The 24303-nt window shown below is 37.5% G+C and overlaps 8 protein-coding genes across 21 annotated transcripts in view; 4 read left to right on the top strand and 4 right to left on the bottom strand.

Annotated features, from left to right (window-relative positions):
- LOC106336210 (putative 4-hydroxy-4-methyl-2-oxoglutarate aldolase 2) overlaps nt 1-1918 on the top strand; it is a 6328-nt gene extending 4410 nt beyond the window's left edge. For all 3 annotated transcript variants that reach the window (XM_013774969.1, XM_013774968.1, XM_013774967.1), the window contains exon 3: nt 1486-1918. In XM_013774969.1, the coding sequence (XP_013630423.1) occupies nt 1486-1802 (317 nt within the window). In that variant the 3' untranslated portion in view covers nt 1803-1918. The remainder of the gene's footprint in view (nt 1-1485) is intronic.
- Nucleotides 1919-3694: 1776 nt separating this feature from the next.
- LOC106335114 (histidine--tRNA ligase, cytoplasmic-like) lies at nt 3695-6732 on the top strand. The gene is made up of 4 exons (XM_013773544.1): nt 3695-5035; nt 5115-5294; nt 5378-6181; nt 6279-6732. The coding sequence occupies exons 1-4, from the start codon at nt 3776-3778 to the stop codon at nt 6582-6584; spliced, it is 2550 nt and encodes an 849-aa protein (XP_013628998.1). The 5' UTR covers nt 3695-3775; the 3' UTR covers nt 6585-6732.
- Nucleotides 6733-7461: 729 nt separating this feature from the next.
- Nucleotides 7462-10491, top strand: LOC106328567 (probable protein phosphatase 2C 33). Its single transcript, XM_013767040.1, has 6 exons — nt 7462-7670; nt 8211-8614; nt 8867-9226; nt 9304-9421; nt 9503-9726; nt 9800-10491. Exons 2-6 carry the CDS (start codon nt 8354-8356, stop codon nt 10253-10255), a joined length of 1419 nt encoding a protein of 472 aa, XP_013622494.1. The 5' UTR covers nt 7462-7670; nt 8211-8353; the 3' UTR covers nt 10256-10491.
- A 1541-nt stretch (nt 10492-12032) lies between these two features.
- LOC106335922 (tyrosine--tRNA ligase, chloroplastic/mitochondrial-like) lies at nt 12033-14228 on the top strand. Its single transcript, XM_013774608.1, has 2 exons — nt 12033-12172; nt 12602-14228. Exon 2 carries the CDS (start codon nt 12652-12654, stop codon nt 14140-14142), a length of 1491 nt encoding a protein of 496 aa, XP_013630062.1. The 5' UTR covers nt 12033-12172; nt 12602-12651; the 3' UTR covers nt 14143-14228.
- Nucleotides 14218-16128, bottom strand: LOC106335921 (pentatricopeptide repeat-containing protein At3g02650, mitochondrial-like). The gene has a single exon (XM_013774607.1). The coding sequence runs from the start codon at nt 16040-16042 to the stop codon at nt 14357-14359; it is 1686 nt and encodes a 561-aa protein (XP_013630061.1). The 5' UTR covers nt 16043-16128; the 3' UTR covers nt 14218-14356.
- A 523-nt stretch (nt 16129-16651) lies between these two features.
- LOC106336467 (acyl-[acyl-carrier-protein] desaturase 5, chloroplastic) lies at nt 16652-18674 on the bottom strand. The gene is made up of 4 exons (XM_013775302.1): nt 18476-18674; nt 17670-18174; nt 17167-17607; nt 16652-17085 (listed from the first exon to the last, which is right to left on the bottom strand). Exons 1-4 carry the CDS (start codon nt 18595-18597, stop codon nt 16963-16965), a joined length of 1191 nt encoding a protein of 396 aa, XP_013630756.1. The 5' UTR covers nt 18598-18674; the 3' UTR covers nt 16652-16962.
- Nucleotides 18675-18824: 150 nt separating this feature from the next.
- Nucleotides 18825-21762, bottom strand: LOC106331854 (putative lipid phosphate phosphatase 3, chloroplastic). Of its 12 annotated transcripts, none has more exons than XM_013770280.1 (9): nt 21485-21740; nt 21321-21409; nt 20853-20965; nt 20468-20689; nt 20175-20372; nt 19769-19859; nt 19494-19682; nt 19353-19412; nt 18825-19270 (listed from the first exon to the last, which is right to left on the bottom strand). In XM_013770280.1, exons 4-9 carry the CDS (start codon nt 20684-20686, stop codon nt 19056-19058), a joined length of 972 nt encoding a protein of 323 aa, XP_013625734.1. In that variant the 5' UTR covers nt 20687-20689; nt 20853-20965; nt 21321-21409; nt 21485-21740; the 3' UTR covers nt 18825-19055. The 12 variants fall into 12 exon arrangements, with proteins under 12 accessions (XP_013625734.1, XP_013625736.1, XP_013625731.1 ...); XM_013770282.1 differs by having other exon boundaries at nt 20853-20943; XM_013770277.1 differs by having other exon boundaries at nt 21347-21409.
- An 837-nt stretch (nt 21763-22599) lies between these two features.
- Nucleotides 22600-24191, bottom strand: LOC106329481 (putative Delta(7)-sterol-C5(6)-desaturase 2). Its single transcript, XM_013768140.1, has 3 exons — nt 23899-24191; nt 23067-23372; nt 22600-22992 (listed from the first exon to the last, which is right to left on the bottom strand). Exons 1-3 carry the CDS (start codon nt 24122-24124, stop codon nt 22694-22696), a joined length of 831 nt encoding a protein of 276 aa, XP_013623594.1. The 5' UTR covers nt 24125-24191; the 3' UTR covers nt 22600-22693.
- Nucleotides 24192-24303: the final 112 nt, after the last annotated feature.

Genomic DNA, 24303 nt, shown 5'->3' with positions numbered 1-24303 from the left:
ATATGGACCTCTTCAAAGCAAACTCCGCCTTGGCATTCTTCCGTGTCCACTCCTTTGTCGCTTCCGGGGTTGCAGCATTTCCCCTTGGTGGTGTTGTGTTGTTATCACCGACGACATCCCATAAGTCCTCACTCACAAGGTATGACTCCATGCATGACTTCCATAACCGGTAGTTAGATTGGTTTAGGATTTCCATTCCCAATCCAACAACACGACCCGTTGATTCCATACTTAGAATAGACCCGAGTTCTCTTTAAAAACCGATTTTGATGAGCACAAGATTAGCTTGGCTCTGATACCATGTAAAGAAACCACCCTTGATAGTGCTTAGCACTAGCCCAAGACCGTAATACCCGAGAACCCGAAAAAACAAGAAAATCTCTAAGTAAAAATCTCTAAGTATGAAGAATAATATGGAAGAACTCTCAAAAGATTTAGAGAACTTTGAGTAGAACACTTTTTCTTTAAGAAAAACTTTCTCATTATTACACTTGTTCAACTTCTTGTGTTTTTTACAAATGAGAGGATGAAGAGGTATTTATAGCCTCCTCAACTCTATTACAAATATCTAGATGGTTCTATTACAACCTCCTTACTTCCTAGATTTTTCTTTATTCTCTAGATTTTTCTACTACAATATCTAGATATTTTTCTATTTGAAGAGGTGATGATAATTCTAGAAAGATTCTAGAATTTAAGTTTAATTTTGGGTTTAGTCCAATAAGAGTTTATTGGTCCATAATTAAGCATAGCCCAAAATCAAGTTTAACTTCGATACATTCATCTTAAGAACGAACCATCTGCCCTGTTCTTATTCACATCAATAACTCTTCACATATGATGATGATCATTGATATTGTTGAGGGTGCAAGATGTTAATAACCATATTTTTGGTGGAAAACATAGTATTCACTTACAAACACAATTAAATTATAGAGAAATTGCACCCTGTACCCAATTTTTTTTTCCTAATTAGATGAATACCCAAAATCCCACGTGATGGTACCTTGATGGCTAGACACCAAAGTTTACTGTTACATGTAGATTGCTAATAGATTGCTAATTATATTACCAAAACATTAGGGCATGATTAACCCCGGTCTTTTAGCCGTGATTCTTAACTTATGATTGACACTTTTTTTTTTTACACTTTTCGGCTAAGAGACGGTTCTTATATCTCTTATTTAAGAGACGACTCTTACCTTTTCTTAGTTAAAATCTAAGAAAAACTAAGAACCGTCTCTTACCCGAAGCTAAGAACTCCAGTTAAGAGACCGGAGTTAATCATGGTCTTAGAATCATGGTAGAAAAACATAGACTTCGCTTAGATTTGTGGTATAATCACACAAGAATTCACTTGTGAAAAACACAAGAAAAATATATTACAAACCGAGGCTTTGCTTACAAAAATGAAACAAACAATATGTTCTCTGTATCATTCACATTAAAAGCTCACTGATGTTTTTTGAAACCTTAAAAAAACAGGCAATGGGAGGGTCCTTGTGGTGGATGGTGGAGGAAGTCTACGCTGTGCCATACTTGGAGGAAACCCGGTAGTACAAGCGCAGAACAACGGATGGGCGGGGATCATAGTGAACGGTTGCATTAGAGACGTTGATGAGATTAATGGTTGTGATATTGGAGTGAGAGCTTTAGCTTCTCATCCTATAAAGGCTAGTAAGAAAGGACTTGGTGAACAAAGAGTCCCTCTCAACATAGCAGGCACTAGGATCTGCGATGGTGAATGGCTTTATGCAGATACTGATGGCATCCTCGTTTCTCATATCGAATTATCGGTTTAGAAACAAGGAAGAAAGTGTTCTTGGTTTGTTTGAATGTTGAAGGAAGCTTTGTCTGAAATATTTGGATATTTTTGTCGTTTTGTGGTAATAATTAAAAAAAAAAGGTTTTTTTTGAATCGCGCGTTCATTTTAAACTGCGTTTCGTTTAGGTTTAGTAACTCGAAATAAATAAAAAACATTTTATCACATCCAAATAAAAGCGTATGTGTACTTAGGCCTCGAAATTTTATCCGAGATCCGGATATCCTGAGGGGCCGAATCCGGATCCAGAAAGTAAAATGTTAGATCCGTTAAAGCCAAATCCAGATATCTTGATATTTTAGTTCGGATATCCGGATTCGTAAGTTTTATTAATAACTATTTCAGAAATAGTAATATCTATATATAAAAACTAACTTTATTTAATATATTTTTATTTTTATAATAGTATATGTAAATTTTGTAATATTATACATAGAAATAATTAAAAACATTATATATTTCTATTTTTAAATTATTTTTAATATTTTTATATATATTAATATCATTTTTATTTATTTTAAAGATCCAAATCCAGATCCGGATATACGCTAGATATTACAATTTTTAGAAGGCTATCCGACATCCGGATATCCGAGAACCACGGATTCGGATAAGAATGGTAAAATTATAGATCTGCCGGATAAGGATCCAGATCCGGATACTTTAAAATTGTTCGGATACCCGATTTGTCCCAAGCCTATGTGTACTACCAAGTGTAGGGGTGGACGCAAGGCGGGTACTTTTTTTTACGTATACTTGATACTTGGTTTGCTTTGAACGAGTAATGAATTTTTCGACTTGTACTTGACATATCAGAAACGATTACTTGTTATTTCGAATACTTGTCTAAAAATATGTTACTTTCAAGTTACTTGCTTTATTCGATTACTTGGTACTTACAAGTATTTATTCATTACTTGGATATATTTCCAACTTTCTAAAAATTACTTGATAGATAATATTTTAAGAGAGAAGGTTATGAAAGTTTGTTTTATTTACTCGACTTGGTAAAAATACGAGAGTTATTTTAAATAAAATATTTGCACCTAATATTAAAAAAGGAGAAGATGGAATTCAATTAGAAAGTACGGTTTACTTCTTACAACAAAGAAATATTTGTTTAGAACTTTAATTTTTATGGTTTAGTTATCATTTTTAGTCGTAAAACAAGTAATGAATAATATCAAGGCGAGTTGTAACTTTTTTTTATGATACTTGTTACTTGCCTTGTATTTGCAAGTAACAAAACTTAACAACTTAATACTTGACTTGACAACGACGAGTACTTGAAAAAACGAGACGAATACGGATCAAGTAGCGGATATAAGACAAATAACGAGTATTTATGCGCAGCCCTAACCAAGTGTTAGGAACTGCTGAAATTAGATTACGAAGTAAGACCATAAAATTTGTGAAACTCAAAAGAGATTATTAAACTCATATACAAAAATTTGATGTTTTACTTCTTTTTCATTGTATACATAATATTTTGTTTTTGATTAATACATTTTGATTAAAACTAAAACATAAATTAAAATTTAAAATTATAAATGACACAATTTTATTAAGAAGCAAATAAAACTAATAAAATCTAATAAATAAAAATATCTATTTAGTTTTTATTAATATGTATGTAAATTCTTATATTAATCTTCTTTTTTTTTTGTAACACTCTTATATCTGTGCTCTTAAATCCACAAAGAAGATAATAGATATGCTATTACGTAAAGATTAGAAAGTTTACAAAAATGTCATAGAATTTAGATAATTTATATTTCTACCTGAGAAAGTATAAATTTTGTCTACTGTTACAAAAAAAAAGTATAAATTTTGTCTATATACACAACTTTTACCCAATACAATAAATAAATTCATATTCTCTAATTCAACAAAACCCTAAACAGCGTTTCGTTTCCATCTATCAACCAATCTCTCGTGCTTTGCTCTAAACGATGGCGGCGGAGAGAACGACGATTACTCTCGGAGGCAAAGGATCTTCCTTTTCTTCCTCCTCCGTCTACAAGATCGCTTCCGGCGTCGCCACCGTACGAATCGACTCTTCCGCGATCGAGAGATTCTCCACCAAACCCCTCCCACTGATCAAAAGAGCCTCCTTTGGCATCCCTCAAGGGCTAACCACCGAAGAGACCCGAGCTTCCTTGGCTGTGCTCTTGAACAAGCTTCTCTTGTCAAACTCCGGTTCGGTCCGGTCCGTTCTCCCGGTTAAGATACTGGAGATTCTGAACTCAAAGGACGAGACTTTCGAGCTTGGTGAAGAGGTTGTGGAAGTGACGGAAGGTGAGAATGTCGTGTTGGAGAAGTCTTGCGCTTCGTTGGTTGGAGTGTGTTCTGTTATAGATCACAAGTCAACGGCTTTGTCGCAGATCGTTGACTCTGTTGCTGCGTTGAGCTGCGAGGCGGCGAAAGGTGATGTCTCTTCGTTTAATTCGTTGGATTCTGGAGATGGGTTTGGTTATAAAGACGCGATTAGCGTCGCTGGCGATCTCAAGGTTTTGCTTAACGGGTCTAAAGCTGTGGGGAAGGTTGAGGTTGAGGAGGTTTCGAAGATTCCGAGGATTCACGGGAAGTTTAGAGAGGTTGTGAGGGGTGTGCATTCGGATGCTCGCGTTGAGTTGAACTCTGGTGTTAAAGGAGGGAAGACTGGGTCTGGGAACTCTGCGGTTGGTGAGGCTTTGGGGACAACGTTGTTGGGTTTGTCTATGTCGGTTAAGAGCTTGGGGGAGTGTTCTTTTCTTCGTGGTAAGCTGTGTGCTGAGTCCATTGGGGATGAGAGTGTGAGGAAAGTGGTGTTGGAGAAGAGCTGTGTTGAGTATGAGAAGCTGAAGAGTGGTTATAAGTCGGCTCTTGTTGAAGAGGATCAATGCAGATTTGCGCATAAGTTTAATGAGTGTTTGGGGATTGTGTGGAGAATCGTTGGCTTGGAAGCAGCTGCTGCCTTTTTTGTGCTCTCTGGTGGAGACAAAGAGGAGTCAAAGAGCGATAAGAAAAAGAAGAAAAATGCAGTTTTGGGGAAGGGGACAAGCGTAGTGATCCAGTTTATCAAAGAGAGATTGGTGAGTGATGGTGTTGACCAGGTTGAGCAAATCTTGAGTCTTTATAATCCTGAGAGTCACGGTTTTGACTATCTGTTGGCTAAAGTGAAAGAGATTGTAGAAAGTAATGAAAACAGGAGACTTCCCAAGCTTCCAAAGGTAAAGTTTTGAGATCTCGCCATCTAACTGTTAGTCCTTTGAGTATATATTATTTCTCATTTGTTTGATATTATGATAGGGCACTCGAGACTTCGCTAAAGAGCAAATGATAGTGAGAGAAAAAGCTTTTTCAATCATACAAAACGTTTTCAAGAAGCATGGCGCCACTGCACTTGACACTCCTGTTTTTGAGCTGAGAGAGACACTTATGGGGAAGTATGGAGAAGACTCAAAGCTGATCTACGACATTGCTGATCAGGTTTAAACTCCATCTCTAAATATCTGTTTTGTGGATAATGATGTTAAAAATGCATGCTCACGTGGTTGGTTAATTGATTGCAGGGTGGAGAGCTTTGCTCCTTAAGATATGATCTAACAGTTCCATTTGCACGGTATGTGGCTATGAATGGTATCGCATCATTCAAAAGATACCAAATAGCAAAGGTGTACAGAAGAGACAACCCATCTAAAGGGAGATACAGAGAGTTTTATCAGTGCGATTTCGATATCGCTGGCTTGTCTGAACCAATGGGACCTGATTTCGAAGTTGTCAAGATTCTAACTGAGCTTCTTGATAAACTGGAGATTGGAGATTATGTGGTGAAACTGAACCACAGAAAGTTGCTTGATGGGATGCTGGAGATTTGCGGAGTACCAGCTGAGAAATTCAGAACCATCTGCTCGAGTATCGATAAGTTAGACAAGCAAACATTCGAGCAAGTGAAGAAGGAGATGGTGGAGGAGAAGGGTTTGTCTCCAGAGATTGCGGACAGAATCGGCGGCTTTGTCAAGGAGAAAGGAGCTCCCATGGAGCTATTGACTAAACTGAGGCAAGAAGGGAGCGAGTTTTTAGCAAACACCTCATCAAAAGAAGCTCTTGATGAGCTGAGTATCATGTTTGAAGCTCTGGAGAGGTCAAAGTGCAGTCACAGAATAGTCTTTGATCTGAGTCTAGCTAGAGGCCTTGATTACTACACGGGTGTCATCTTTGAAGCCGTTTGTATAGGAGCTGAGGTTGGATCAATTGCTGCTGGTGGGAGGTATGATAACCTTATAGGAATGTTCGGATCAAAGCAAGTGCCTGCGGTTGGTATGAGCCTGGGGATTGAGCGAGTGTTTAACATAATGGAAGAACAGCAAAAACAGGTAACTTGCTTCCCAAGTCTTATGCTTTTTTTTTTTGTTATTTGCCCTAAAATTCAAAAGTAATGAACTTTGTTTTTTGTTTTTGGTATGAATGGAGGCTGTTCGAGCTACGGAGACTCAGGTATTGGTTAGTGTAATGGAGGATAACAAGCTAGGGGAAGCTGCGGAGCTGGCTAGTATGTTGTGGGAAGCTGATATCAATGCAGAGTACCTTGTGACGAAGAGGCAAACAAAGCATTTTGATCGTGCAAAGAGTTCAGGGATTCCTTGGATGGTGGTTGTGGGGAAAAATGAGCTCAGTGGAGGTGTTGTGACGTTGAAGAAGGTGGTTGAGGGAAGTAAAGAGGAGGTTAAGGATGTTCCAAGAGACAGTTTCGTTGCAGAATTGTTGAAGCGTCTCTGAGTTGGAAGAGATCAAAGTTAGACACACTCGCTGGCTCTCGTGTTGCCTTTTTAAAATTTTTGTACTGAGTTTTTTTTTTCTAATGATAGACTATTATCGACCCTACCTAGACTCTTGATCCAAATCAAGAAACCCTTTAAGACTTAAATCTTTTATTTGATCCAAAATGAGATTGATTATCTGATTGAGATTGGACTCAACCAAGCAAACAAGGAAGAAGATGAGAGTCTCTCTCACCACGAGACTGATAAGAGTAGAAAATGAACACAAACACTTGTTGTCTTCATTCAAAATGTTGATCTGCAGATCTGCTGAATGTGAAAGAAGTTGATACGTGTTGGAATCTATTCCTCATTGCCGACATGTGGATCCAGTTTTTTTGTTCTCATCACATGTGTGTGTGTGTTATTTGACTTCTGGGTTCCACGGAAAGTACTGTTCTGTCATCCTGAATTTTATAATATCTAAATCGGTAGTAATTCCAACCGATTTTCCAATCAAATTAAATACAACATCACCATTTTATTAGCCTATGAAAAAACAGATCACATTTCTCGTTAAACTGACATCTTTTTCATAACATACATTCAACAAAAGCAAATCAAGTAAACTTGATTAAGCTGAAGAAACATTATTTCTCGTTTTGTATGGATTTTTAATTTCATAAAAGTTGTTATAATTAATCTCATTTTGGTGGATGTCAGAAAATTATTATTTGTGTAAGAAACGTATGATCCAACCCCATGTTAGAATTGTACCAGCTTGAGAAAAAAAAAACAATACTCAAATAAAAACTCATCTCTATAAAAAAAAAAGACAAAAAAACAAAAAAGTCTGTTTGTATTATATTTGCTCTGAGAGTGTGACGGACCCATCTCCATTGCTGTTTCTATCTCTCTCTCTACGAAGAAAGAAGAAAGAAGAAAGAAGAAAGAACGGGTTTGTAGTTGGTCGTTGCGTTTCTTCTCGTTAAAAACATCATCTTCACTCTCAGTTACCTATTTTTTTTCTATTCCTCTCTAAACGCGCGAACAGAATCTGATTCTGAGATCTTCTTACATTTTCATTGATCTGTCTGCTGGTGTGGTGAGTGTCTTTTCAGCTCAAATTCGATTTTAAGAGTTTGCTTATTTTCTGTATGTGTTAATTTTTTCTCAGTGATTGGTTGCAGACAAAGAAGAAAAATAGAGTGAGAGATAGAGATAGGGTTTTAATGTTTCTCCTGTTTGTAGTGTCTTTCTTAATCACCTGTTTGATGCATTCTCATGTATAAATAAACAAGCATCTACTACGTTGATCTCCTCCTTTTTGGAGTTTTTTTTTTATGTAAAAAGAAAAAAAAAAGAGAAACTTTTTTCTCTTGAAGACTCAAAAAGGTTCAGACCCACAAGTCTGACCTTTACCTTTCCTTGGTCAGCTTTTGAAAGTTTTGATTTTTATTCAACATTCAATTTTGGCCATGTGGGTTTTAAGAAACACTCCTCTGTATTATAGTCAGCTGAGGAACTATATTCATCATTAGTGTTCTTGCATAAAGTAGCTGGAACCAAAATTAAAAAAAAAAAAGGTATATATGTTTGTTCTTACACACTGTAGTGATCATTGGGATAATTTTTGTTCTTACAGATATCTCTTTCCATAGTTGAATCATCATTGCTCTTTGTGGTAGTGATAACTGGGATCTAAGATCTCTCTCGCTGGAGGACCGTGTGTGTAATTATACAATAGCTGGTCTGGAGTGTCTTTTCAATATAATCAGGGCCCTGAGAATGGGGTCCTGTTTATCTGCAGAGAGCATGAGTCCTACACCGGGCTCTCCTTGCTCTCCTGGCTTTGGTGTGAAGAAAAGAAAAAACTCTAAGAAGAGACTTGGTTCCAGGAACTCCTCCTTTAATCACAGGAGAGATGATGATGATCCGTTGTCTACGGTTCCGGGTCGGATGTTCTTGAATGGATCAAGTGAGGTTGCTTGTATCTTCACTCAACAAGGCAAGAAAGGGCCTAACCAAGATGCCATGGTTGTTTGGGAGGTTAGTTACAAACCATTAACTCTTTGTTTTGGTTCTTATGTGTTCTGTTGTTTCTCCACTGCTTTGATCTAACTAGTAAATGATTTAGAATCTTGATTCTCTTTTTTTTTTTTTTTTTTTTGCTTAAAAGAATCTTTTGATTCTTACATCAAATTATTAAAGTTGGTTTGCAATTAATCTGGCAGGTAGGCTCTGTTGTGCTTAGAGTCTATGCAAATGATTCTGATTGATTCAAAAATATTTTGTGTGCAGAACTTTGGTTCAAGGACAGATACAATCTTCTGTGGAGTGTTTGATGGGCATGGTCCATATGGTCATATGGTTGCAAAGAGTGTCAGAGATAGTCTCCCTCTCAAATTAAGTGCTTATTGGGAACCTAAAGTACCTATTGAAGGTGCTCTAAAGACCACCACCACTGTTAATAGTGCCGACAACATCAACAACTCTGAAGATGCTGAGGAGGAGAACATGGAAGAGACACATTCTGAGTTGTTTCAAACTCTAAAAGAGGCGTTTCTTAAGGCTTTCAAAGTTGTGGATAGAGAACTTATATTCAATGGAAGCGTTGACTGTTTCTGCAGTGGGACAACGGCAGTGACTTTGATCAAGCAGGTGTGCTTAAATTTTTTTTTTTTTAGCGTAGTTCACTCTTACAAGGTCTTTATTAGGTATCCTATGCTCTATCGTAGGGTGATTATCTCGTTGTTGGAAATGTTGGGGACTCTAGAGCTGTGATGGGGACAAGAGACGGTGAAAATGATCTTGTTGCTGTTCAACTAACTGTGGATCTCAAGCCAAATCTCCCAGGTTTGAATGATAACAAGTCCTTATGATGGTGTCCATGTATGGATCTTATTATTTAATTGCCCTTTGATTGGTTTTTGGCAGCTGAGGAAGAGAGAATTAAAAGGTGCCGTGGACGTGTGTTTGCTCTCAAAGATGAACCTGAAGTTTGTAGAGTTTGGCTGCCAAACTGTGACTCACCTGGACTTGCAATGGCACGTGCTTTCGGTGACTTTTGTCTGAAAAACTTCGGTCTAATCTCCGTCCCTGATGTATCATTCCGTAGATTAACCCAAAAAGATGAGTTTATAGTGTTGGCTTCAGATGGGGTAATCATTCTCTCTTTCCCAACACATTGTTTGATGTTTGTTCACATGGCTAATGTTATGTTACGTGTGATAGATATGGGATGTACTCTCAAACGAAGAGGTAGTGGGGATTGTAGCTTCAGCAGCACCATCTCGTTCCTCTGCGGCAAGAGCTGTAGTTGAGTCTGCGGTTAGAGCTTGGAGATATAAGTACCCGACCTCCAAAGTCGATGACTGTGCTGCGGTTTGCTTGTATCTAGACTCTAACAACACAAACGCCATATCTACAGCTTCTTCCATCTCCAAACTGGCAGATGAGGAACTAGAAACCGCGTCTGAGAATGATGATGAATCAGGACTAAGCGGTCTAGGCCGTTCGAGTAGTGTCAGGACGAGTAAAGAGATTGCTGATGAGAATGAAGCTGAAAGGCTGATAAAAGAAGAAGAGGATAATATGGATACAGAGCATGGAACAGAGTATTCTGCACTAGAAGGTGTTGCAAGAGTTAATACACTTTTGAACTTGCCAAGATTTGTGCCTGGAAAGTGAAAAGAAAGAAGAAGAGTTTGAAGTGAAGAAAGAGATATAATCAAATAAAATCCAGGAGAGATTGTCTTTTTTTTTTCTCACGTTTCTACATTGATCTCTAACGATCAAATTAATTGACAAGATGATTTTTTTTTTGTGCAAACATGTTCTCCATTAATTAAACTTGAAGAACCTTACAATAGTTCAGAGTTTTTACAGCTCCATTAGCATTATAAACTGTCAATTTGGTGGCTAAACAAGAGTTTAAAGTAGTTAAAGATAAATAAACCACATAATTTCAGTTGCTAAGCTTCATGAAGAATCCTGTAGAAACCAATGTGATTGTTGAACGAGATTTGTAGCATCACAAATGTATAAGAGTGTGTTTTTTCATCTTTAAAATTGTATCTGTAATGTCAAAATGTTTGAAGAAATTATTGCAACAGTTGGTGAATATAATTTTTAGTGAACCAATGCAATCTTTGGTGATGAATCCTTACAGCTGTTAGTGATTGTAGTATTTGATGATAAACCATTGAAATTTTTGATGTTAACCTTTGCAACCATTAGATAATCTCTTCAATGTTTGGTTATCAACCATTGAAACATTTAGTGATCTATATAACTCACAATTAGAAAATTACAACAATCACAAAAAGACTAAAAATGTAGAGATTCATTGTTAAACGATTTTCAAATATCTTTGAAGAAACACATATAAACATGAGATCTTTATTTGATATTTTTGTATCTTAGTTTTGAAAATTGGATTGAGGACTCGATAGAATTTTTGAGTATTTATATTTCAATACCACCTCGACTTCAAAACAATATTTATTGATCCAACAAAAAGTCATCATGATTTCAAAAAGGTAAATCATATAATTTATCATTTATTTTATTTAATGACTGTTAATTTAATTTAATAAGTGTTGATGTTTTATAAACTCTCCATAAAAATTGAAGGCAATATTATAAATGAGAAAATTCATATCATCATAAGTCAACATCTATTTATTACTATATCCAATTTTCTTAATATTCTTTCTCAAAAAATAAACTAGGTAAATAAATATATCCAAAATAGTAATTATTTTTTTACCAACATAGAAATAGCAATTGTTTAAAAAAGTAGAAACCAATAATTATAATATTGTCAATTAAATAAGAAAAGATTATTTACATGTGATGAAGAAAACAATTGAAATTTGTTTAAGAAGTTATCAGAGCTAAATATCATGTGAAAATTGCAAGAAAAACTTAAAAAGATGGAGACACGATGGTATGCAATATTTATTTTGGTAAAAATATGACTGGAACATTAAGGTTTATATACCAAAAATATAACTGGAACATTAAGGCTTATATAAATACTGTAATCATATTTTAATATATGTAATTATCAGTTTTTTTTTTCATTTTGAATGTTTTTTATTGATACAGTTTGTGGTTATTTTTCATTTTACTTATATTATACATTTCAATGTTCTTGGAAAATTTAAAGATATGTATTTTGTCCTCATTTTAGTTTACTTTGATGACACATGAACTTCTTTTATAGGAAAATAAGATGCTTTAAATTCTACAAGGTGGCATATATTTTTAATAAAATGGGATCACTCTAATAACTTAAAACATGTATGTATTTACTCTTCTTTACTAATTGGTATTGACATATTTATAACTTTACTGCAACCAAACCTATAAACAAAATACATATATTTACTCAAAAGCAGTTATATAAAATGCGGTATGTTTGTCAGTTTCCGCACGGTTTCTTTACCTAGCTATTTTAATAAGAAATTAAATTTCCGGTTTTCTATGTCTGAAGTTTAAACCGGAGACGTTTTCCGGTATGCCATGTTAATCTCAAATAATCTGAAGCATCTTGGTCTGTGTGGCAAAGCAAAAAGGTCGAAAACGAAGTCCATTTCCCCAGTAAGCTCTTTCACTTCTTTCACCCTCAAAGTTGGATTCTTTTATCCATTTTTAGTTGTGTTCTCTAGTCTTTGCTTGAAGTTCTTGAAACCTCTGAAAATTTACAATTTTTTGGAGATTGAACTATTTGTTCCCGGGTTTATTGGGACTGTATTGTCAATGCACATAAGGTGTTTGTTAAATTGCCTGCCTGTCTGAGAATGTTGGATTTGGAAATCAGTTTTTCCTTTAATTAGGCTTAATTGAATTGGTTTGTTTAAAATTACAGGACTTTTCAGTTTTGCAATTATCCAGGCTAGTCTTTTTTTTTTTTTTTCCTATCAGATTAACTTGTGCATTTACTTACTTGCATACCATACAGTATTGCTTGCTTTCAGTTTTAGAGGATAAAAGATGGCTTCTTTACCATTTTGTTTTTTTTCTATTTAGTTCTCCCAGCTTCTCTATTGAAGAAAGGTCACGGCAAAATAGTAAACCTTATGGCATATGCAACAGGAGTGACCCTTGCTTCAAGGACTATCTTCCCTTTTTGTTCCAGAACCTTCTTACCTCCCTTACGTGTTGCTTCTATACTTGAATCATCCCCCTCCATTTTCTTCAACAGGGTCCAAGCTCATCAGCTTTTCTCCACTTCTAGAGCTCCTCTGTTCTCCTCTGTTAAGTTTTCTACTTCCTCTCTTGAGACAGCTGCTTCTCGCTCAAATGTAGTTGATATACTCGAAGAAAGAGGACTCCTGGAGTCAATCACAAGCGAGAATCTCAGGTCTGCTTGCTCTGATCCCAACGTAGCTCCTCTAAAAGTCTACTGCGGGTTTGATCCAACGGCTGAGAGTTTACACTTGGGTAACCTCCTTGGTATCATTGTCCTCTCTTGGTTCCAAAGATGTGGACACCAAGCCGTTGGTTTGATCGGTGGTGCCACTGGACGCGTTGGTGACCCATCTGGCAAAAGCCTAGAGAGACCTGAGCTTGACTCCCTTACATTGGAGAAAAACATCGCCGGGATTAAAAACATCCTCGTCAAGATTCTTGGTGGCAATCATGTGATCTTTAATAACTATGATTGGTGGAAAGACATGACGATGCTAGACTTTCTGAAAAACGTTGGTCGGTTCGCTAGAGTTGGACCAATGATGGCAAAGGAGAATGTGAAGAAGAGGTTGGAATCAGAGCAAGGTATGAGCTACACCGAGTTCAGCTATCAGTTACTGCAAGGATATGACTTTGTTCACTTGTTGGACAAGGAAGGGGTCAATGTTCAGATAGGTGGGAGTGATCAGTGGGGCAACATCACAGCTGGAACTGATTTGATCCGTAAGATTCTCCAACCCGAAGAAGCTGCTTACGGGCTAACGTTCCCTCTCCTACTGAAAAACGATGGGACAAAATTTGGAAAATCAGAAGATGGAGCTATTTGGCTATCTCCTTCCATGTTGTCGCCTTATAAGTTCTATCAGTACTTCTTCTCAGTTCCAGACGTTGATGTGATACGCTTCTTGAAGACGTTAACTTTCTTGAGTTTGGATGAGATCAAGATGTTGGAAGATGAGATGAGGAAGCCTGGGTATGTCCCCAACACCGCGCAGATGAAGCTTGCGGAAGAGGTAACGAGATTTGTACATGGTGAAGAGGGTTTGAAGGAAGCAATGAAAGCAACGGAGGCTTTAAGACCAGGAGCTGAGACAAAGCTTGATTGGAACTTGATTGAGAGAATTGCAGAGGATATACCGACTTGCTCACTGCCTATAGATCGAGTTTCAGGTGTTTCTATTGTGGATGTGTCTGTTTCTTCAGGGTTGTTTGAGAGTAAGTCTGCAGCAAGGAGGATGTTGAAGCAAGGTGGAGTTTATATGAACAATGAGAGAGTTGATGATGAGAATAAGAGAGTTGAAGAAGGAGACATTGTTGAAGGGAAAGGTCTTGTTCTCTCTTCAGGCAAGAAGAACAAAGTAGTCATCAGAATTTCCTAAGATTTTTTACAAAAATGATGTATTATTGGTTTACGTTTTCACCATACAAAACCGGAAGATAATAAAACATTTGGATTGAAACCTTATTGGAGAATGCTACCAGTAACTTGAGCACAAACAATGTATCTTTTGGGATTTCAAACCAAGAAAAACATCTTCAAAAGCTATTCCAGATTGATAGCACAAATGTAAAAAATAAAGATCAGATCCAGTTCTATGCTGCAGCTAGTGAACTATCATCTTCAGATTGCATCTCTTTAACTGCTCTTATTAGCCCCTGAGTAATGGCATTGAGGTGCAAGCCCTTCTGCTTCATCTCCTCAAACAGCATCTCTGCTTTCTCCCAACCCAACGCTTTGAGGCAGAATGATTGTATCATCTTACTATACTCATCAGCACTAGGCCTCACTCCGAAACTCTCCATTTCATTCAAAAGGTTCAAAGCTTCGTCATACTCTTCAATCTTGCAGTATCCTCGGATGAGAGAGTGATACGTCACGGTACTAAGCTTCTTATGTTTCTTTTTCGCTTCTGCTAGCATCTCTTGAGCTTCGTTCATCATCCCTCCTTTAGCATACCCGCTGATGATGACGGTGTATGTGTATACGTCTGGTTTCAAACCTCTACTCTCCATCAACTTCAAAACCTCTTTGGCTTCATCAAGATCTCCGCTTCTCGAACAAGCGTGGACAACCAAATTGAAAACCGCATTCCCGGGAGCAGGCCCTTTCGAGATCATATCCATAAGCAAAGCTTTGGCGTCTTTAACATTCTTCATCCTGCATAAACTACGGATCACATCAGAAAACGGTTTGATCCCTTGTCGCCTAGCTTCTCCAGATAGATCACTCAACATCTCCTGAGCAAACGCAACAGTCCCATCGTTCTTGCAAAGCGCACTTATCAGAGTAGCAACAGAACTAGGAGGCAGCAACTTCTCTTTCGCCTTTGCCAGTTCGTAAACAGAATAAGCCTCTTCAGCCTTCCCTTCCTTACAAAACCAAGTGATGATGTTACCAACCTGGTCTCCTCCCTCTGGTAACACACCACTCTTGAGCATCTTCTCGCACACAGCCCCTGCCCATTCCATAAACGACCGCTTACAAAGCGCCTCCAACGTCACGTAATATGTTTTCTCATTCGGAGTAAACCCAAACTCTTCTGTTTTACTAAACACATCAAAAGCAGCTTTGGACTTGCCAAGCTTCCCAAGCAGTGCTATCAACTCATTCATTATCTCCAGATTCAAAACACTCTCATTCTCGCCAATCTCTTTAACCAAATCCCACAAAGCATAAGCGTTTAATCTACGTCCCTCGACAGATACAGCTACAAGGAGAGATTCCACAAGCGATGTGGTGAGAGTGATCTCTTCTTTCTTATTAGTTGCCCACTTGAGAAACCTAATCAAGTTCTTACCTGAGATTCCTGGGGACTCAAACACTTTGACGACAAGGTCTGAGTTTAGATCGACGTCGAGCGTCTTCAGACCAAACTCTAAAGACTCTTCTTCACTTCGTAACAGAGATAGCAAAGATTCAAACTTTTCCTCGTCAAATTGAGTCACTTCCTCGACTTGTGCAACGGATCCATCGTCAGAAGCTTCAATTGTAGCAATCTCAGCACCATTTACATAAAAATCATGACTTTCGGAGAACCCAGAATGGGAAGGATTTGATTCTTCGTGGGCGAGCTCTGAGGCTGATGAAAATGGGTTCTTCTCTTCAGTAGGGGTCGAGGAGAAGAGCCTGAGGTTTCGGGGGGAAGCATTTTCAGAGGAAGCGTATGAGAGCCTGGGAAGGGATGTTAGCGAAGGAGAATGGGTCTTCTTCGTCGAGATTCGAGTAGCGAAGAGGTTCCGAGAGGCATTTTGCGATCGGCATAAAACGGATCTCCACATTGCTTCTTTCTCTCACAGACTATCTTCAGCTGCAGTTTCTGATTCTAAACCCCTAAAAACCCTTTTCTCTCTCTCTCTCTCTCTCTCTCTCTCTCTCTTTCAATTTCTATTTTTAAACATTTTGAGGATATAGTTGGAAGGAATATAAAAGTGGAGTACTTCTCCTGCAAAACATATAGTTTCTTTTTCTAACTTCAAATTAACCAAATTTCTATTAAAAAAATCTTATGTTTTAAAAGCAAAACAAGATTTTGATTTTTGTAGTAGTGAAAAATGCAATCTCGAAATGATTCGGGTAGCGTATGATCATTCTAAGTGTTCCTCGGTGATACTAGATCCTGCTATTGTACGTGGGGTGAAAATTTTGTAAAGGTGTAATTTCGTTACTACAAATTGGTGAATGAGAGTTGAAGTTAAGCCGGAAAAAAAACAAGATTTTGAATCAAGTCTTTCTTCTTTCTTGTTTGAATCAGTCAAGGTGGTATTCATTCTGGTCTTTACTCTGTTTCAAATGTATTAAAACGTTCTCTTAAGTTTCATATTTGGTGTGGTAATAAAACTGTCAGCCTTGGTTTAGTTATTAACTGCAAGAGAGAAAACCATTGAGTTTACAAACCTTTCTTTATTTATGAGAGCATTATTCGGTACTGATACAACATAAAGAGAACCAAATATAAAGAGCAAACTCTTAAGTTTTGTGCTTGGTAACGAGACACTGACACTACAAACACTCAAAACAGCTTTTTTGGTCTTGAACTAATTCAAACAAGAAACATAACCTAACCACAAGCCTTTATCTACAATGTTCCGTGGAAAACAAAACATATTCAAATGAACTTTCGTGGTCTTAAAAGTGGTTCCTCATAGATGACGAAATTTATGGCTTACTCTGGGCATAATCTGATAGAGAACTGTTTTGCTTAAGCCCTAATCTCTCGACCAAAGATCCAGCTGAATGGCACGTTTTTGGCTGCTTCCTTGGCTCTTCCTTGAGCTCTCTCTTCAATTCTGCGGATTCTTGCAGGTAATCCGCAGACAAAGTCCTGTCAAAGGCATTGACAGAGTCAGAGTTCAAGCTCAGGGCCCAATTAAATACACAAAGCAAACCAAGCAGTCCAATTTACCTGGGCCCTGTGTCCTTCACTAGAAAGGCCTGACAAAGTCTCAACGTTCCACCGTTCAACAAGAAACTCCAGAATATCAGCATAGTCCTTTGCAGTGTAGACACCAAGCCTCTGGGCAACGGTTGAGAAGTGCTCAAAGAGGTTATCATCTTGGCCATCGTACATTAAATGTGCAGGCATTGAGATCTTTTTCTTCATCATATCAGCCAGTCCCAGGATCGTGCCATCAGCGTCAATTTCAAAGAGCTTCTCCACAATCTTGGTGTAAGCAGTCTCGTGGCGCTTCTCATCAGCAGCAATGGTCCCGCATATCTGCGCAAGTTTCAAGTCTCCACGATCTTTCGCCAGCCTGGCAGTGTTTCCATGGGAGATGAAGGTGGCTCTCTCTTGGAAGGAAGTGTAGATGAAACCCAAGTAAGGGTTGTTCTCAGTTTTAGGATCCTACAAAGACAATACAAATCAATCAAGCAAATCAATTCAGAACTTGAAACATAAGAACTTACCATTCCAGAGCCAATAAGGTACTGAATAGTCTTCTCAATCTGCCTCATGTCAACTCTCCCAGACAAATAAAGATACTTGTTAAGCAAATCCCCATGCCTATTCTCTTCAGCAGTCCAAGCCCTCGTCCACACCGCCCAAGGAGTAGGACTCGCTCCCGTCTCATCCCTAACTCCATCCAAGGTGTTCAACATGGTCTGGTAAGTCGGAAGCGCTTCTTCTGTGATCATATCACCAACAAGCACCACGAAATACTCATCAGGAAGCTCCTTGCACCTCTCCCTCAGCTCCTTGACTTGGTCATAGAACCCTTCAGACTCAGCTTCCGGGAGAAAGTCTGTAGGCTGCCAGGACTTCTCAACGGGTTTTAAGTAAGTCAAGAGGGTCTCATCAGCCCATCCTTCTAAGGACTTGAAGATCTCCAGCTTCTGTGGTGGCATGGAGTGTTTCACTTGGACATGTACCTCTCGTGGAGGGATGTAGAGTTTCCTTCCGTTAGTAACCTCTCTGTAATTAAGCCAAAAATAGAATTTCAAATGAATTAAGACTAAGCAGCTACTACACTACAATACAATTCATTATTAGCTGATATATAGGCTGGTATACTCCGGTTTAGATTAACGGTTATTAGTTGGTTTAGCTTCCTTTTACTAAACCAATGTATATATAGTGAACCATGTAACAAACTGTTTATTTTCATTTCATTCAATAATCATATGATCAACCGAATCTAGAGATTTATCATCGATCGACACTCAAATCTAAATCACCAGATCAGGCAATGAAGCGAGGAAAAAAAAAAACTCACGTAGAAGCGGAGCGAATCGTGGAAGCCATGGAAACTACGGAAGATCTAGATCTCCGAGCTTGAGAGGTACGGCAAACGTAAGATGAAGGGGAAACGACGATCCGATCCATAGAGATAGCCATTTTCCTCTACTTTCTGCTGGAAGATGGAAGAGGTTTCTTCGATTATTTCTATGCTACTGTGACAAATGTGAAGGTTCAAACAAGAGAAGAGGGCGTGGAGCCATGTGTATTAACAGGCCCATGGGCCTACTGATATTTGACCCATTAAATTCTCTTTTATTTCACAGGCCCATGTGTCGAGTGATATATAACCCAATTACTACACTACCTTCACTAAAACGCATGATCTTTCAATCGCGTTTTCTTCATTAATTTCGTTTAATCTATAACATGGAGTGGAGATTATAGAAGCGTTTTGGCTTTAACATTTGGTTCGACAAAACTGAACTGAACAAATTAAAAGCAATAAACTGTAAACCAAACACCAAAAGACAAGTAAGCAAACAAAAGAATGTATAAGAACAAGACAAAAGTGTCCTAAGCTGCAACCAAACCAGCTTCAGTGATTCTTTATAATCTCAGCCTCTAGACGGCACTCTACCAGCTTCTACATCTGCTTCTTCTCTCCTCATACTCGGATTATCCACCAAATGTAGTCCCATAAACCCACCGTCTTCCTCTTCACCGTTATCACCCTGAGGCGGTCGTTGCGCCGCTTCATTCTCTGCTGCTTGAGCTTGAGTTTGAGCTCGTGCTGCCTCCAACACAAGGAAGTAAGCATATGGCCCCCAAGCTACAAAAAAAAAAAACCATACATTTGATGATCAATTCACAACACTTATCTTCTCAAAAGGAATCAACAATTCTCTTTTCACCTTCAGTGCGATATGGTGGCGGGAAGAATTGAAGATAACAGAACGTAGAGACCACAAGACCTGCAAGTTTAGACGACGGTGTGATGTTTAAAGGGAAAACAAGTTTTGATCTTTTTGAGTAGGGAGTGAAAACAAGCAAACCTAGCAAGCCTCCTGCGAAGACGTCTTGCCAGTGATGCCAATAGTCATCTACACGAGAGATACCAACAAGAGCTGCAACTAGCAAAGGGAGTATGACAATGCACAGCTTCGCAACGTGTCCTTTACCATCAAACGCTCGAATCTTCCCTGATAAGTACAGCGACAAGAATCCTAGTCCCGCGAAAGACCCTGCAATAGCCAAAACTATTCACTCTCTTTTGCTTCTTTCTAGTGTTCTGTATTAATAATGCTCAAGAAAGGTTTGGTCTTATTACATGAAGTGTGTCCGCTTGGGAAGCTCTTGTGCCCTTCCCTTATAACACTTTTATCACCATGACATATCACATCACCCAGACTATCATAAACCTGAGAAGCAAAAAAACAAAACTCAAAAGACAGAACATGAACTAAAACACACAATAGTAGTAGTACTCCCATGATGTTTTACCTTAATGCACATATATTAAGAAAACCACTTTTTATTCAAAAGTTTCACTAAAATATAATTAAAAACTAATTTATTTAATTATAAATAGATATAACAAAAAATACAATTAGCTACACAGGTTTTTTATAAAATTAAATTTATCTATATTTGTGCAAACATATTCTTCTATTATGAAAAAATAAAATCTCTCAAAACATCATCTATATTGAAACAGAGGGAGTAATAATACTTACAGCTTTGCCATCAGGAAAACAACGCCAGAAGAAGTCAGGACGCGGTCTACCAACTGCGTTCTTTATCGAATCAGTAAGCACAGCCGTCACCAGAACAGAGTACAACAGACCTAGCACCGCGTGGTGAAGATCGTATACGTCTCTCCTACGGAAGTAGATGAAGACGAATATAGCCAGTGGCAGCAGCATCGCATAGACCTGAAGGAAAGGAATGATTTGTTTATGTTGTGAATGATGTCTGCAGTCAAATGTTAAATGTTAATAGCTTTGAGTTAGTGGGGAAGCTTGCTTACCGGGACAGACCAGATAGGTACGGTGTTGCTCTTTAGAGGGTAGCTTAGATCAGTCATCATGTCTTTACCGACAAAGCGGTAAAACGGGTGGATTATGAGGAGGATGCACTCGAGGATGACGAGTAGTACGAGTATGATCCAGTCGTGCATGTGAGTTCTTGCGAGTGTCATTCCGTGGGACCTCACAGTGTGAGTGCCTTGTTGCGCCTCTCTCATCATGTCCTGCTCAGAGACATTATAATATGAGATTAATCAAATAATCTTCCCTTTTTCTCTTTACATTAAAGTGGCCACAGAGATGGAAAAAGCCAACAATCTAAGCAAGAAAGATAACAACATGAACTCAAGAACAACCAAAGACAAATACAGTTAGGGGTCTCTTTACCTGTTAGGTTTCTACGAGTTGAATTTCAGATGGTGAAACTCAATTATCAAGCAATTTTCTTGAAATCTCAGGTCCCCCGGTTTGTTACAGCCTAAGATCTCAATAATCACAAACTGGTCCGGGCAAAAAGTTTTTATAGAGAACTACCACAATAAAAATAATGAAGAAACATTCCTAACGACTTACTAATTATGTCCAAGGACAACGTTTCTAACGACTTACTAATTCACAGCTCAATCTTTTGGGTAAAGCTAAATATGTCATTGCGATAACTAATTGGTTTTGTTCTAATACAATAACCATTTTCCATGTTCAAGCTAGAGACTAAAGTTTATAAGAAACCTATTATCTACAAAGAACTTCTTCATACACAGAACCACAAGACAAAAGATGAGAGATGAATCCTTTATAACTTCAGGCCAAAACTTGCACTGAACAAAAGCATGATTAAGTAGATTGTGATCTCACCAAATCTGGAACCAAGAGTCACTTACTTTGCAAAGTACAAGGTTTAATTAGAGACTCAACACTTGGCAATTAGATTCACCATACACACACTGAAAGAAATATAAAACCACCAATTTAAAAACCTTTTTTTTTCAAAACCATTGGCGCAAGAAGAACCGACAAACCTGGAAAAAAACCACCAAAACGAGGAACAGACTCCGTGTATTAACGTAGCAGTTAAAAAAGTCCCCAAAAAAAAGTTAGTTGAAGAGTAGCAATAAAGGGAAAAAAAAAAGGCTAAGCTGGTGGACGAGAATTAAGATTCAAGAAAGAGGGAAGTAGACAGGTAAAAGCCTTCGTGATGAGTAGATGAAACCCCAATTCAACATCAGAGTAATCAAAGTAATAGTGACTCTGTGGGGAGCAGTGTGCAATCTAAATGTTTTGTTATGTCGACACAAATACTAAAACCCATGTCAAAGGAGCCAGCTTTATACAAAAATAGATTTTTTTTAAAAACAGAATTAGAGAGTGAAAATTACCTGACTCTGTTCGATTATCTCGTGGGTTAGTTAAATAAAAAAAGGGTGTAATTTTCACGGCGGATGAAACAGAGAGATTGAGAGAGAGCAGCACGCGTCTTGTTGCAACTAATGATGAAACACATTTTTATACAGATAGAAGCGTTATATTTGTGTTGCAAAAAAAATTGATTTGTTTTCTTATTTTTCTACCTTACAGATTTTTTACCTTAACTTAAAATCTTTTACCTTAACTTAAATTTAAATAATTTATTTCTTTCAAAACTATGATATAACACAATGTTCACGCGGAATTAATACTACATTTTGTATACCCATCAAATAAAAGTAAAATACTTGTTTCTCCTTTTAAATCAAAGTTTGAATTTATTTGTCCCTCTAAGTTCAAAATTCGAAATCAGCTCACATCCAATGATCCAAACCATGATTAAATTTAGTTTATTGATTATCAATGCACGTTTGACCATTAGACACCAATACTTGGTTTTCCTGAGGAAGCTGATATTTAACTTTTATTTAATAGATAGATGTATAGAATGAAGTAGTCTTAACTTCATATAAACTTGGTACTATATGATAGTTTTCAAGGAGAAATAAAATTTGTTAACGGCTGAAAAAAAGATAAACTATGCCTCTTACATAAGCTTATATCTTTAGCAGCCTCACCTACAATATAAGTCTAAATACACAACATTTTAGAATTGAAAATTAAAAGAAAAGTCAGAAACTTTGCAGCAAATAGTGCAAGTCATGTTTCTTATTCCAACAAAGTGATTACAAAGCTTTTAAGACTCACGAGAAGAACAACACATGCATGCAATGGAAAAGAATGTGAATTTTGAAACATTAATCTCACTTTACTTTCTCGTTGTCATCTTCGGCTAAAGGAACCTTGAGGGTGCCAAACATCCAATCCATCCAAATGGTATAATGACCATAGTTATGCTTGTATGTAGTATGGTGTATGGTATGATATCCAGCACCCATTATAGGCCATATGTTACCATGAATGCAATCATGGATGCTCGCTGTCCATATCCCTTCCAAAAACAAAAGACTCAGATGCGTTATGAGATGAATTGGCAATATGAACAGAGCTATCACGTGCGGTACTGCCTGAAGTATCCCGTCCAAAGGATGGAACGCGAGCCCTAAAACAAAACAAAAACATTTTAAGTAAATGGAGAGTGTGTTTTGAAAGAGAGTTCTTGAGAGTGTGACTTGCCAGCAAATGGAGAGAGTGTGTTTTGCTTGTTGTACATATGATGAGTGGCATGGAGATGCTTATAGAGAAATTTAATGTCATGAAGCTCTTTATGAACCCAATAAATCATAAACTCAACCAAAAGAAGATAGAGTGTGATGTAAACCAAAGAGAGGAACCAGTTGAAATGGTCAAGTGTAGAGTGACATTTGGTCCAACCACGCTCGATCATATACTCGGAGACAGTTGGAAGAAGTGTGTACCAAGGCATAGCCTTCATTGCCACATGTATTTGCATAATCATCGCCTTTTTTGTAGGAATTGAATCTGAAGCAAATGGTAGATTATTAAATAAATAAAAAACCAAAACTAAGACAAAAAGGAAAGAAAAAACTATGATCCCTCTAATAACTGGTATTTAGTAAAAACTAGATAGGATGAACTAGTAAATTATCAATGGAATATAACGGAATGGAATTAGTATTTCATCTTCTTCTTTTTTGTCAAAAGTATTTCATCTATTTCAGTATTTTTCAACTAGGAATGATTTCTCAAAGAAATGTTTTTTTTTCTGAAATGGCATGGAATATTGTTATAGAATGAAATTGAATATCAATTATATTTTTTCATATTAACTGGTGAATAGTTTGAGGAATGTAATATAATTAAGCATTTATGAAAATTTTACTACATAGTGCAATCCAGTTGGAATTTTTTTTTCATATTCAAGGTGATATAATTTGAGGAATGTAATATATTTTTTTCATTTTTTTAGCTCAAAAATCATCAAGAACTACAAAATTTGACCACATAAATGAAAACAAGAAAAACAGAAAATTAAAAGCAAAGTTACCTTTGGAGAAGTAAACGTTGAGCTTAAGGTAATAGATATAGAAGCACCAGAGGAAGCCGGAGATAAAGTAAAGTAAGTTTCCGGCCAGGTAGTTCCTGAGCCATGTTTGGAGGAAATGTGGCAAAGGCTCCCACAGGTTCGCTGGCAAAAGGTGACTCAGGATGATACGGTTGTAAAACGTTGTCTCCTCGACGAACTGAGTAAGAAACTCATTTTCCACCGCCATGTATCCACCGTGGGAAAGTTAAAACTCTGATAATGCGTATTGTGTGTGTGTGTGTGAGAGAGAGAGAGAGAGAGCGAATCTCTGCGTATAAATCGCTAGATGGAGGGGACTTTAACGTTTTGTGAATTGTTTATCTCTGCTCATGTTGCTTGCTGTATACGTTACTTTCAAACATTTAT

This window comes from Brassica oleracea, chromosome C3 (genome assembly GCF_000695525.1).
Source record: "Brassica oleracea var. oleracea cultivar TO1000 chromosome C3, BOL, whole genome shotgun sequence".
NCBI classification, from domain to species: Eukaryota; Viridiplantae; Streptophyta; class Magnoliopsida; order Brassicales; family Brassicaceae; genus Brassica; species Brassica oleracea.
The sequence above is the reverse complement of the archived record's forward strand: the minus strand, read 5'-3'. Positions and strand labels throughout refer to the sequence as shown.